Here is a 15,000-nt window from a genome sequence, read left to right on the forward strand (position 1 = left end):
GCAATTATGGAGGAGGAAGCCGTGACGCAAATGCGCAAAGCAAGGCAAGGAAAAGTGTCTCACATTACAAGGAGGATCAACATTGTGAAGGACTTAATGAAAAACAATGACTTTATTGATGAAGTGAAAGAAAATATGACTAAGTTTAATGAGTTTTTTGAGGAATTCAAAACCTTGCATGCATCATACGCGGATATGCTTGATGAAACCACACGCGTGGAAGATGAGGAAAATTGGTATAAACCGAAACTTGCAGATATCGCTGCTTTTATTGATAAAGTGTTTGAATGGATTAAGTCTGTCGAGAACTCTAGCTCCCCAAGCGCAACTGAAGTGACCTCCTCTGCTAATGTAGTACAAGTACACCAATCAGACCCCTTAATTCTTGACGGTGCCCAAGCAGAGCTAGACTTATTTGATGTCCAATCGCATAGGTCCAACGCCTCGACCAGATCTTTGCGCATTAATGCAGAGGCAGAGCGAGAAGCTTTATTGACTGAAGCGTCAAAACTGCAGCAAAAACATGCAATTGAGGAACAGGAATTATTGCTGCGCAAGCAAAGGGAGGCGCTTGAACTTAGTGTTAAATTGGATGCCTCAAACGCAAAAATTAACTATTTGAAGGCAGCTGAAAAGAACAGTTTAGGTCCTATTCCGTTTGATCTCGACGCAACGCACATGTCTGCGCTGGGAGGAGGAGCGTCACAAGCAGAACAATTGGATGAAGAGCTGGAGAGCCCAATTTCGTTTCTTGACACCCCCTCAGTGAAACCCAAAGTAAATGCTGCTCATGTTAATGTCCCTCTGCTTAATCCAGATCACAACATGGCTACATTATCCAATAGGCCCACCAGCAGTGAACAGGTGCAATGCACTGCACTGCCTAGTCTCCCCTATGGAGGTGATATTAATATTTCCTCACTCCAAATTCAGCCAGCTGTTAGCTCAGCTCAAGATGCTCTGCCTACACAGCCCCCTTCTCAGCCACCCACAAGTCTTTCTATTGAATCTCAGGCTATGCCACTGCAGCCACTGTGGTTGAAGCCAAGGCCGCTACTGCAGCCTCAGCTACAAGCCCCTCTGCTATCCCAGTTACTGCAGCCTCAGCCACTGCAACCTCAGCTACCAGCTCCGCTTCAGCCGCAGTCTCAGCCTCCGCCTCATACACAGGCACCGCTTCAACTGCAGCAGCAGTCTCAGCCTCCACCTTCACCTCTGCCTCAACCACCGCTCCAGCCTCAACAGCCGGTGCCTCAGTTTCAACCGCCGCCATTGCAGCCTCAACACCAACCACAGCAACAGTCTCAACGACAACTACACCCTCAGCTCCAACCAAGTCAACCGCCTTGGCCCCAGCTACAACCTCCGCTGTTGCCTCAGCAGTTGCAGTCACAGCTTCGAACACAGCAGCCTCAGCCTCAACTGCAGTTTCGACCACCACAGGCCCTTCTGCCTCAACCACCACCTCAGATACAAGCGCAGCTGCAGCCTCAACTACAGCTTCAGCCACAGCAGCCCCCACAGCCCACATCATGGCCTCAGCTACAGCCTCTGTCTCAACTGCAGCCGCAGCCTCAGCCCACACCACGGCCTCAGCTACAACTGCAGCCTCCACTGGCACTTCAGCCACAATCACAAGCACAGGCTCAAACACCCTCTTCATCTAGTTCTCAGCATGATGGTCACATGATCAAGGTACTGGAAAACCAAAATGAACTGACCAGACTGCTGATGAAGCAACAACTGTCATCCACCTTGCCACAGGGCAACATTCCAGTCTTCGATGGTGAGGTACTTGAATATAAATCTTTCATTCACAGTTTTCAAAATATGATTGAACGTAAAACCGACAACAACAGAGACAGACTTCAATTTCTCATTCAATACACCAAAGGCCAAGCACAAAAGCTAGTTAAGAGCTGTGAGTATATGGCACCAGATAAAGGCTACCAAAAGGCTCTGAAATTACTTAAAGACAATTTTGGAAATGAGTACAAAATATGTTGTGCATACTTGGAAAGGGCTTTGTCGTGGCCACACGTGAAATCAGAGGATGCTAAGTCGCTACAGGAATATGCAATGTTTATTAGGAGCTGTTGTAATGCAATGGATGAAATGTGTTACATGGAAGAGCTGGACACTGTATCCACCATGAAGGGCATTGTTGGAAAACTTCCATTCAAGTTGAAGGAGAGATGGCGCAGCAAGGCCTTTGACCTCCAACAAGAAAGGCAAAGCAGGGTAAGGATCTTAGACCTTGTCTCATTCATGGAAGATCAGGCTCGCATAGCAGGGGACCCAATGTTTGGCGATCTTCTAGGCCAGCCAACTACAGGTAAATCTAAAGCCCCTGCTAAGCCCCAGCCATCTAGTAGTAGCTACTTCACTAGTGTAACTCTTCCTCCTAAAGTGCCAAAGTCCAACACTTCATGTCACTTCTGTAGCTCAAAGCATGCACTAGACCAGTGCAAAAGGTTTAAGGAGAAGGCCCAAAGAGACAAGCTCAATTTTCTTAAAGCCAAGGGCATATGCTTTGGATGTCTCACCCCAGGGCACATCAGCAAAGACTGCAGTAGGCGTCTGACCTGTAGCATGTGCAAGCAAAGCCATCCAAGCATCCTCCACATTGAACCCAAGGACAATGGACAGAACAGGAAAATGGAGATCTCATCTGATGTAGGTAGTGCAGCAGAATTATGTTGTCATATGGGGGCCGGAGACAATGAGTGTACACTTTCCATCATCCCAGTTAATGTCAGGGCAGCAAAGGGCAGCCAAGTCATTCAGACATACGCTCTACTGGATCCCGGGTCTTCTGCCACCTTCTGCTCTGAAGAGCTCATGACACGCCTCCATGCAAGAGGAAAGAGGACCAACATCCGTCTGCGCACAATGAACCAGGTGACCTCCTTTCCAACCCATGTCTTATCAGAACTAGAAGTTTCAGCACTGGACAGCGACAACTTCTTTCACCTTCCTGACACCTTCACACAAAAGGAAATGCCAGTAACCACCAGCAGCATCCCCAAGCAGACAGACCTGGCGCATTGGGCGCATTTGAGTAAGGTCACCATTCCCTCTGTTAATTCTAAAGTAGAGCTGTTGATTGGCACAAATGCTCCACACTTGCTAGAACCATGGGAGGTGGTAAATAGTCAGAATGGGGGTCCCTGGGCTTGTAGAACAGTTCTGGGGTGGGTGATATTTGGGTCACTAAGACCTGCTGCTGGCGGTGAAGGAACAGTGACGGTTAATAGGATTTCTGTCAAACAATTGGAAAATCTGGTGGCCTCAGAGGACAATCCACCGGAGCAAAAGGAAAAACCGTCTATTGGAGACACAGCTTTCTTGACCAAGGCAAACAAGGCAGCATTGGAAAATGGGCTTTGCAGCTCAACACTGCCCCCTAGGAAAATTAATGTGCCCACATCAAGCCATAGGAAAACTGGAGATCATACACACAGTGTTAAAAGGAAAATGAAGATTGGACACTTCAAACAGGAACCTGCAAACATTGCTGAAGGCACCTCACAGGTAAAACCCATGCAGCCACCTGGAAAGACACACAATGTCATGTCACCAAAAACAAAAGAAAGCAAGCCACCACTACATCCAAGCCAAGCCACTCTGCCTGTTGAAGGAACATTGGAATCACAGAGGGGTGAAAACTTTCACTTCAAATTCCAGGCAAGTCAGAAATCTCATAACTGCACAGGCATACTTTCAGTTGTCATTTTTGTCTTTGCACTCTGCTTTCTTGGTCTTCTCATCTCTCCAGCCAAGCAGCTGCTACAGGAGCCCACCACATCATCATCTCCCCAAGCTGATGCCAGTGTGAGCGGCTATGGCTGTGTGAGCAACATCAGGCAGGTGAACAAGCAGAATGTAGTGCATGCCATATCAGAACTTGAAATGTCCAGAATTCACCCTCCACAGAACATTGCAGTGCCAGGATTGGAGCTGGCAGCCACTGCACTACTGGAGAAGGAGGACCGGATGCTGAGGAGAGGACTACCCCTGGACATGGAGTCATCAGTCTTCTGGAAAAAAGAACAACCCATCATCTCAAAGCACCACCCATGCGAAGTGGAACCTGAAGGCAGAAGATGGTCAGAACCCGAGTTGGTGGACAGCGCATCACAGGAAAAGGACAAGGCAGATGCTGAATCCCGATGCTCTACAATGATCCAGGCCACCAAGAGGAAAGATGAAGACCACATCCGATGCAAGAAACCTGGTCCAGGCTGAAAAGCTGAAGACCAAGATGTCAGTCCTTCAGAGGCCCATGACCTAGCTGTACCGCATCCTGGAGGCTGACGATGAAACCCTGGCGATGATGCCCAATGATGTTCCTGATCACATTACACAGGAAAGTAATGTTATCATTCATCATTCGTCATTGAATTGTACATACTTTATTGATATTTACATAAATCAGTTATTAATATTAATCAGTTATAAACTGCCCTATTGGGCTACTTTTTGTTATGCATTCAAGTACTTGATACTCGGCTCCCTTTTTTTGTATATTTTAAGTAATTGGTTCTTAGAGAACAATTGGGGGCCGGTGTGTAGGAGCCGCATTGACATTTATTTTTGCTTGAGCTCATATTTTGTTGTTTTCTGTATTTGCGAGACTGCGCCCTCTACAGGTGGTGAATGGTGCCACCGTGATCGCATAAATGGATGCCAACCACGCATGACTGGAGGAGAGCAGGCCGCAGGATACAGTCATTTGACCTCGCTCGCTTGTCACTCGTTAACCTGACTGAAATATACTCTGCTTACCTGCATTAAGATTGGCTTTGCTCTGCAGTTGTGTAATTTCAAAGACTTTAATCATTTTGCATCCCATTGCATCCTTTTGTTTGTATTTATTTTATTTTGTAATAAAACCCGGCAACATAATGGACAAAACCATCTCCTTGGATCTTTAAGAGTGTGAGTCTGACACTGTGGAACCTGCCTCTTCATCTCTGGGCAAAACAGATAGGACTTCTGCTACAGGGAAAGCAAAAACCTGTTTTTACCAGTACACACAAACACACACATTATTGCTACTGTTGGTAAACGTACAACTGCTGGTTAATCTCTGGGCATACAAGAGGGTCGGGATGCACTGTTGACCTTTCATTTATAGTCATAAATGGAATTAAATTTATATGCACAGATGCTGATTCTCACAGAGTGAGACATGACACACAAAGGCATAGGCACATACTGTATATGTCCACACAGACACACCCAAAGACACACACACACACACACACACACACACACACACACACACACACACACACACACACACACACACACACACACACACACACACAATAGGTGAGCAAGACTGCTGTGACTTGATATAGTGTAATATGCATTAGTCACATGGCAGAGGAGAGCGAAAGCTGTGGACTTGAAGTGCTGGACTTGTTTGTGAGCGTGGCTGAGTTGGTGTGCTGAGTTGGTGTGCGTGCATGTATATTTATAAGTGTGTGCATGTGTGTTTGTGTGCTCCAAGATGAAAGAGCGATGAAGAGAGAGGCAGACAGACAGAGAGAGAGAGAAAGAGAGAGAGAGAGAGAGAGAGAGAGAGAGAGAGAGAGAGAGAGAGAGAGAGAGAAAGTCTGTGTGTGTGTGTGTGTGCGTGCGTGCGTGCGTGCGTGCGTGCGCGCGTGTGTGTGTGTGTGTGTGTGTGTGTGTGTGTGTGTGTGTGTGTGTGTGTGTGTGTGTGTGTGTGTGTGTGTGTGTGTGTTCTGCATCTTCCTGTCATTATTAATATCAGGGCTGTGGTGGTACTGTCAGCCTGGGTGGGGCATAATGGGGCATTTCCTTCTGGATCCCACACACACTCTCACACATGTGGACACACACACACACACACACACACACACACACACACACACACACACACACACACACACACACACACACACACACACACACACACACACACACACACACACACACACACACACACACACAGACGCAAACACACGAAGACGCAAACACACACAGACGCAAATAGTTTGCTGCTCACACAAATAGGAAAGGAGACTTACAAATAAACTACCTCACTTTTCCCCTCCGGAAGGAGACAGAAAGAAAGAAAGAAAGAAAGAAAGAAAGAAAGACAGAAAGAAAGAAAGAAAGAAAGAAAGAAAGAAAGAAAGAAAGAAAGAAAGAAAGAAAGAAAGAAAGAAAGAAAGAGACAACGAAAGAAAGAAAGAAAGTATGAAAGAATGAAAGAAAGAAAGGGCGAAAGAAAGAAAGGACAAAAGAAAGAAAGACAGAGCGAACGTAAGAAAGAAAGAAAAAGTGGACAAGGCAGCAGACCAGAGAGCAAAACAGGCTACGTGAAAGAGTTAGCAATGACCAAAATAAAAGAACAACATACAGAAGGTCATAAAAAAATACCCTGGTAACAAAAACACACACTGGAAGAAATAATTTATGACAAATGATTTATTCATTCTGAATATACTGTAAAGTGGGCTTGGTTTTTATTATTATTACTCTTACTATTAGTGGTTTATTATTTATAGTGTGTGCCATTGGATGAAATGCAGACACACAAGGGAGGGGTGAGTGCAATGAATTGATCTCAATATTAAGAGTGAGGGAGAAATGCTAATTTGTGTGGGCTTTTGCGCGCGTGCGCGCGCGCGCGTGTGTGTGTGTGTGTGTGTGTGTGTGTGTGTGTGTGTGTGTGTGTGTGTGTGTGTGTGTGTGTGTGTGTGTGTGTGTGTGTGTGTGTGTGTGTGGAGTATGACTGCCGTATAGCAACAGTGTGTGTGTGTGTGTGTGTGTGTGTGTGTGTGTGTGTGTGTGTGTGTGCGTGTGTGTGTGTGTGTGTGTGTGTGCGCGCACGCGTGCGTGCGCATGTGTGTGTACTGTATTATATTAAATGCATAAGCTGCATGTGTGTCCTCAGTGTATACTTGTGTGCCATAATGACCCTGGCTTTCGAAGGGGAAAGTCCATTTAATCAGATCCACTTGATATGGGAATGCCTTCTGTATGTGTGTGTGTGTGTGTGTGTGTGTGTGTGTGTGTGTGTGTGTGTGTGTGTGTGTGTGTGTGTGTGTGTGTGTGTGTGTGTGTGTGTGTGTGTGTGTGTGTGTGTGTGTGTGTGTGTGTGTGTGTGTGTGTGGTGTATGACTGGCGTATAGCAACAGTGTTTGGTTTACTACATTGGCAGACTTGTGTCACAAAAGGCTGCAACATCCCTACAAAAGCTGTGGCGATGTGTGCCCTGCTGTAATTGTCCTGTCTCAACAGCGCTTTTGTTATCGGCTACAGCCTACAAACCCTACACTACTTTTACAAGACAAAAGCTCGCGCGCTAATCTTCAGCGCTCCGCAGAATACAGAATATGCACCGTGAATATGTAACACGCATGAGTTAAAAGCAAAATTATTTGCAACAAAAATATTAGGGGATGTGTAGCCTTTGGTGTGGTTCATGTGCTTCCATGTCACACTGTCTAACGTGTCTCATTTAGTTACAGGAGGCGTGTATACATTTTATGTGTTGTACAACAAGTGCACTGCAGTCTGTGTATCTGAATGTTCGGCTCGTCTGTGTTTTACATGCTGTGGTGCGTGCGTTCTTGACTGACTGACATACAGTATGTGTATCTGACGTATGTCAGATACACATGCGCTTCGCGTTGTGCCCCACTTACTTACCCATTGTAAATCGAGCACAACCCACGGTCTCATGGCTTATTCACTGTGGTGGTGGTGGTGGTGTGTGTACAGGTATGCCTGCATGTGCGCGTGTGATTGTGTGCGTGCGCTTGTGCGCGTGTGTGTTTGTGTGCGTGCGTGTAACGTAGTATCTACCTGTGTCTCAGCAGGCAGGTGCAGCACCGTGTGCAGGCGTTCGCTGTGGTGGTGGTGGTGTGTGTATGCGTGCGTGTGCGTGTGTGTGTTTGTGTGTGTACGTGCGTGTAACGTAGTATCTACCTGTGTGTCAGCAGGCAGGTGCAGCACGGTGTGCAGGCGTTCGCTGTGGTGGTGCCGTGACTCCTCCTCGTAGACCATGTCTCGGTCGTTCTGCGGCAGCGCCAGGAAGCGGCGGATGGTGCACAGGTTCTCCCACAGCGTGCGGTTCTCTGGCGTCGGGCTCTCCTTCCAGCGCAGCAGCTCACACAGCCAGCCCTGAGACAGATGGAGGGAGAGTTTATTTGAGTGTCTTTTTTACTGTAACTACAGTACTTCACACAGTCAGTGGGCAGTCATGGGTAAGCAGTTAGAGCGTCAGACTTGTAGCCCAAAGGTTGCCGGTTCGACTCCCAACGCACCAACCGTTAGAGCACTCGTTCGATTCCCGACCCGGGTCATTTGACGACCCCTCCCCATCTCTGAGCTTAATAGAGTAACCAAGAGTTTAACCAAGAAAGCGGACAAAGTTTGTACTGACACTACCCACCCCCTCTCAGTTAAGTTCCAAACACTTCCCTCAGGGTGCAGGTACAGATACCCTAACATTAGAATGAATAGAGCGAAGAACTCCTTCATCCCCATGGTAATTAACGAATTGAACAAGATGTGGGAGATACATTCTTGACATTATGGACATTCATATTTGTTCTAATGCACAATCGACCTCTTTTTACTTTTTAGCAATCCCCTTGTGTATCGAATGCATTTGACCAGTGGTCTGTATTTATTTATGTATTTATTAACTTATATGTCTAGCTATTTATTGTGTTTGTACTGTATGTGTATTTTACTGTAGGCCTATATGTTTTTATGGCATTCTGCTGTGCTGTAACACAAATTGCCTTTTTAAGGACATTAATGCTTTCAAATCAAGTCATCTCTCTGCCCATTAGCTTCCAGTCCTCCTCTCAAACTGCCCTGTCGTCAATTAAGTCGTAAAAGACCAAAAAAACAAAAAATCTTTCAAATTAACCAGTGCTCTCCCCCATCCTCCTCCATGACTGAGGTACTCTGAGCGTGGTACTATCCCGCATCGTCAACTTAATATCGAATATGATTTAAATTTAAATTCCAAAAATGGTATACTCCAAATTGTTTGTATTTGTACATATCATTTTATGTCTACATTTTTTAATAACGTGATCAATATTCAATTGGGTGCAGAAGGGGTGGTAAAAGATGCCTTCAAAAATTCTGTAGCACTGCAGTTGTTGGTGTGATGTGGTAACACGTCTCGTGTGAAAAATGACCTACGCTGTCGCCGGAAGGAGGGAAACGAGCGCAAGAAATGGAGAGTGATGGAGTAAAAGAGGGGAAAATAGAGAAAGATGGGCAAGATTTGATTATTTCTGCTAGAATGGGCCAGTCGTTCACACCAGCTGTTGTGTGCAGCCAGCCTCTACCAGTGCACAGCGCACATAACCTGATCAGTGTATGCTCTCTCTTTCTCTCTCTCACTCTCTCTCTCTCTGTCTCTCTCTCCCTCTCTCTCTCTCCTCTTTCTCCCTCTATCTCTCCCTCTCCTTCCCTCTCTCTCGACCACCACTCACTCTCCATGAGTCTCAATATTTTTCCTCTCCTTACCTCAGTCTCTCTCTTTCTCTCTCTCTCTCTCTCTCTCTCTCTCTCTCTCTCTCTCTCTCTCTCTCTCTCTCTCTCTCTCTCTCTCTCTCTCTCTCTCTCCCTCCTCCTCCAGGCCAGCTGCAGCAGATGGGCTTATTCAGCCGTGACCCCCTCTCCCCGACCCCAGACCTATGAGACCTAACCACAATCTGCCACACACACACACACACACACACACACACACACACACACACACACACACACACACACACACACACACACACACACACACACACACGTACACACACACACACACACACACACGTACACACACACACACACACACACACACACACACACACACACACACACACACACACACACACACACACACACACACACACACACACACACAGTAACCCACATCCACACATTCTGCTTGCCACAGATTGTATACTGTGCCGTACATGATGCTGGCCACACGACTAACTACCCAGAGCACACCGCTTACACCTGTAAACCTTCAAGACCACTCGACCGCAACCGCTCCAGCAGCACAGCTACTGTACAAACACCTTCTCTCTCTGTTACACACACACACACACACACACACACACACACACACACGCTCGCACATGCACACTCGCACACATGCACACACACACACACACACACACACACACACACACACACACACACACACACATACACACACGTGCGTGTATGCATGCACCCCCACAAACACACACATGTGTACGCATGCACACACACATACGAACACAGCGAGAGAGAGCGAGAGAGAGCGAGAGAGAGAGCGAGAGAGAGAGAGAGAGAGAGAGAGAGAGAGAGAGAGAGAGCTCCCATGCCACTAGAGCTGTTTGAATGTGGTACCCAGGCCACAGTTGATCTGTTTCATGAGGCGAATAGAGGGGAGCAGCTGTGAATGGCTTCATATTTGCCCAAATTAATTGTCCATCATTGGTCTGAAAATGGCTGTGGGACCCACAAATGGTGCAAAAGGCTTTTTTCTTCTCCCCCACTGTGTGTTGAGTCTTTCTTTCACCTCTTTTTATTCTAACAACTGTCCACAAGAATACACCATCTGAGAGAACTACGAACGATAAACCAATATCAGTGAAAACCAAACTGTTTACTATTCTCCTCATTCATCAAAACAGTATCTACTTCTCATACATAAACACACTTTTCAATTTGTATGAAAATTATTTTTTTCCTCTCTAAATATATCACAACTACTCTTAACTTATAAAAAACGTTTTAATGCAACTGTTTCATGTCTACTTTAAGGTAGAATATACAACTGTGTCAAGGTAGGGCTGTGTCCTTACTAATCTCTACAATCTCATGGAATGCACTGCAGTGATAAACTGACATCCAGCACCGTACACTGAGTGAGAACACAAGGAGAGAGCGAGAGAGAGAGAGAGAGAGAGAAAGAAAGAAAGAAAGAAAGAAAGAAAGAAAGAAAGAAAGAAAGAAAGAAAGAAAGAGAGAGAGAAAGAAAGAAAGAGAGAAAGAGAGAGATATAGACACAGAGACAGAGAGACAGAGAGAGGCAGAAAGAAACGAGAGAGAAATGAGGAAGTAGGTTAGGCATCCAGTGATGTGTGCTTCTGGCCTGGTGTACGGTGTATGGAGGAGGTGGAGGGGAGGTGCAGTGGGCTGTGAGTGTGATGGCAATCGGCAGTGTAAACCATCTCTGCCATCGGCTGGGTTGTTTATCTGCGGTGGCGACGCTCCCGCCATCTGATACTAACACAGCCCTGAGCCACGCAGCCTCCAGGGCCAGCACTAACACACACACAACACAACCACTCAACAACGAAACATTTATCCAGTGGAGAGGCAAGGAGAGAGTATAGGGCAGGGCCAGGGGGCTATGCTTAGCTCACTTGTTCAACTGTGATTTACAGGATGACAATGTGTGGTGTGTTTATTAAGCGAAATGTGTAGTACATAGTGATTGCATGATTCCTTGCTTTAAACTAAGGATGTTATGCTTTGAAGGATGCCAACGTGGTGTGAATTTATTAGGTGTAGTACTGTATGCAATATAGTGTATGAGTTGGTCAAATGTTAGTGAACATGAATATGCTTACAGAGTAAGCTGGCTTCAAAAAAATAGTTAGCGAAAGTGACAGACAGAAAGCAATATCGTATCTTCAACCATAAGAAAATGAAGGCTTACTGTATTCAATCTGTCTCAACACTTCACCAGTGAGGATATCCCTGAAAACATTCAGCTTGTACTGTGGTAGAGCATTTACCTGTTTTTTTTTTATGGCCACCTTGGCAAAGAGAGCCTGGGACACTACAGGATTTATTCTGACTAGGGTGTGTGCTATTTATTCTCACTCTATCGTTTTGTATACCTTGTGTATCATTGTGTATAACTGAATTTACCTGGCTTTTGTTGGCGGCCACCTTGGCGAAGAGCGCCTGGGAGACCTTGGCCCTCTTCATCTCCTGCTGGATCTCGTCGTAGATGGCGGACGTGATGTCCACCAGGGACTCCAGCTTCAGAGGCAGCTCCTCTCTGGGGCCCTGGATCTTGGGCTGAGGGGAACACATGAGCAAATTAGTTTTTAAGATAATCAAAAATAACGTCAAGAAGTCAAGTAAAGCTTCTTTGCACAAAAATAGACCTGAAGTGTGCGGATTGCCTTCTTTTTATACAGAAATTTCTACTGAATCCTGCACCTTCTAAACAGATGAGCGGTGGCCTATCACAACTTAAGATAATAAAAAAAAAAATAAGGAAAGGGCCAGAGGCACTCTGAGACTTAGGGAAAAATATATGCTGTGTCTCAAATCGCGCACCTGTGTCAGTGCACTAGTGACACACGTACTACTTGTGATGCATGTGACGCCACAAGAACCTTTCCCATTGGTTACCGCTTCATGAACACTGCTCCTCATTAACATTATTTTCAGCCGAGTTCTAGTTTTCCGCCCACTCGCCAACCGCCCGTTCACTTCGCTTCCCTATGTGACCACCTACCGCCTCGCTACCGCTTCCAAGCGGAAAATAATGGAAGGCCCCACCTCCACCACATTGCTCGCTTGTATCTAGCTGGGGCAAGAGGTGAACCAGAAGCCAAGAAAGGTGGGAAAACAATAATATGATCATCACATTATATTTCAGTTACAGAATTAGGGTTACTAACCCTACCCTTAAGCCTAGAGAACAAAAACTACAGGCACACCTCCTAACCCTAATCCTACTGTAGATATAGCCATTGGTTTTCAAAAGTTGAAGCTCTGAAAAGAAGTCCTGTTGCTTACAACTTTGCTCTTTTGACTAGCATGACCTGTGGGACTGAGAAGCTTCACAGACATTAGAAACATACCCTTATTTACAGTATACTGTATGCTTATGATAAGAAGCTAGGGGATGTTAAAAAATATGCTTACAAACGTGTACCAAAAAATCACCAAAAAAAGTCTTTGTTTTGTCTTCCTTGTTGACCTGACATGCCACTAAAGCCATATTTCCATCCCACCCTGTAGAAGAATCCACCGCAGTAGTAGTTGCCTATCTATTGATTTGGTCTCTTGTTGTGTAACATGCTCAGGCGCAGTGTTTGAAGTCGGCCTGCGGGTTCAGGCAAGTAATCTGCCCAGCATTCCCCTGCATAAACGATGGCAAGATAAATGTATACAGACATAATAATAATAATAAACAAATTCGTCCCCCGGGAGCGAAGAATGGGCACTCTTGTCCTTGCATCAGAGGATGGTGTTATCAGCCCCCAAGTCTGGATGCCGGTTGTGGGCTGGAAGGTAGCGTAAATGAACCATGCCCTGGCTCTCCTCCCCTCCCTAAGTCCTATTTGGTTAATACAGAGACATATCTTGATAGGAGCAAAGCCACGGCGGGATGATTTTTCTTTTTTTTTTATTCCAGCCTCTCTGAGGATGTTATCTTGGCCTGTGAGTCTCTGTGCTGTTGTGTGCTGTTGGGTGATCAAGCCGCTTGCTTCCTTTGAAGACTCCTGCTCTCTTGACGCTAGTCAGACATGACTATACATAGCCCTCGTTCTGTCTTTCCACAGCACATAAAATGTATATGGAAAACCTTTCCAAAAACTGTACCTTAGATTAAAAAGTGAAATAGTAATTGACTTTAGTTGCATGGTTACTTGAGGCAGCTTCACAGCCCTCTTTCACATTTTCCACAGCACAAGCAACTTCTCAAAAAATATTACTTTGGGTTAAATTGGGCATTGATTTTAGCAGAATAGATAGCAGGGAACAATTATATGCCTGAAAAAATAAAGTGCTTCCTAGTTATTGTGAATACTAGCAAACGGTGTCCATATTAGTGTCCATATCTGACATTTTTTGCTTTTTACAGGCTTTATGTTTTACCTTCATTGCTTTGTGGTGATGTGATTGCTATTCTTACCAAGTTTGAGATATTTTGTTCTTCGTTTCTACAGCACATAACATGTTTAGGGAAAACTTCATGTTTAATTTGTACTTAAGACAACAACATAAAATAGCCATTGCCTTTCATAGCTCTTAGAGTATTTATCCAGATTTTTTACATCTGATGTTTTGTTTTCCATTAGGTTATGTGTCTATGTAGTGTTTACCTGAAGGACTTTTGCATTGCTTTGTGATGATGTGGTTTCCATTATTACTTCCTGTTTTTTTCTCTTTCCACAACACACAACATGTTTATGGAAAACTTTTTTTATTTGTAATTAAGATTAAAATGTTATATTCATTGGCTTTCAAGGCTCTTACATGACTTATCTATGGTTTACTAACCGATGTGTTGCATTAGGTTTTTCTGTGAAACAGTTGTTTACCTGTTTATCTGAGGCATTTTGCATTGCTTTTTTGATGATGTGGTTGCACCTCTTACCGAGTTTGAGATCTTGTTCTTGTTCTTCCAGATGGATGCCCAGGTGTCAGGGGTCAGCTGCTCATCTATTCCACGCTCCCACACTTTCTGCAATGGGCAAAAGACAGGAACATCAGTGGACAAATTTAGCATTTATCTTTGCAAATATTGACCAAAGGTTTTTGCTTTTGGAAGATTTATTGGTAACAATTTATATTAACAGACTTTATTTCATGATTTCTTGTTAAATATGTATACTATTTACGTATCAACATGTAATATCATGATAGACTGCACATACCCAAACCTAACCCCAAAATGCGGTGCATAGTACGTAATGGTACACCCTTTGACAAACTGTGCTTAATTAATTAAGATGAAGTAAAATAAAGTGTAACCTTTATTTTTGCCACATACCTATCACACTGGTGTCGGGAGTGAACACACATGGAGAATATTACCACATACGCTTACAGTATATCATGCTATCCAGACAAGTACTGTGTCGACTCAGAAGAGGTGCTTTTCGAAAAGATGTTGCACAACTAAATTGCGCTAATTCAACGTTTTTTTGCACTGCTGCCAAGCGCATGTGTCGTGACGCTTAAAGAAGTATT

The 15,000-nt window shown here is 45.0% G+C and overlaps 2 protein-coding genes across 8 annotated transcripts in view; one reads left to right on the forward strand and one right to left on the reverse strand.

The window, feature by feature from the left end:
• The window catches only part of satb2 (SATB homeobox 2), a 78,286-nt gene that overhangs the window by 8,612 nt on the left and 54,674 nt on the right, over positions 1-15,000 (reverse strand). For all 7 annotated transcript variants that reach the window (XM_063214122.1, XM_063214121.1, XM_063214124.1 and 4 more), the window contains 3 exons: positions 14,405-14,491; positions 11,935-12,087; positions 7,969-8,163 (listed from right to left, as the gene is read on the reverse strand). In XM_063214122.1, the coding sequence (XP_063070192.1) occupies positions 7,969-8,163; positions 11,935-12,087; positions 14,405-14,491 (435 nt within the window). The remainder of the gene's footprint in view (positions 1-7,968; positions 8,164-11,934; positions 12,088-14,404; positions 14,492-15,000) is intronic.
• LOC134461298 (uncharacterized) lies at positions 2,027-5,024 on the forward strand. The gene is made up of 2 exons (XM_063214126.1): positions 2,027-3,834; positions 3,937-5,024. The coding sequence occupies exons 1-2, from the start codon at positions 2,080-2,082 to the stop codon at positions 4,246-4,248; spliced, it is 2,067 nt and encodes a 688-aa protein (XP_063070196.1). The 5' UTR covers positions 2,027-2,079; the 3' UTR covers positions 4,249-5,024.

This window comes from Engraulis encrasicolus, chromosome 13 (genome assembly GCF_034702125.1).
Source record: "Engraulis encrasicolus isolate BLACKSEA-1 chromosome 13, IST_EnEncr_1.0, whole genome shotgun sequence".
Taxonomy (NCBI): Eukaryota; Metazoa; Chordata; class Actinopteri; order Clupeiformes; family Engraulidae; genus Engraulis; species Engraulis encrasicolus.

Excerpts from the sequence above, each read along its gene's own strand:
- LOC134461298 (XM_063214126.1), top strand. The coding sequence starts at position 2,080 with ATGTTTATTAGGAGCTGTTGTAATGCAATGGATGAAATGTGTTACATG. Across the intron at positions 3,835-3,936 it reads CTCCCCAAGCTGATGCCAGT|AACATTGCAGTGCCAGGATT; the intron begins GTGAGCGGCTAT and ends CACCCTCCACAG.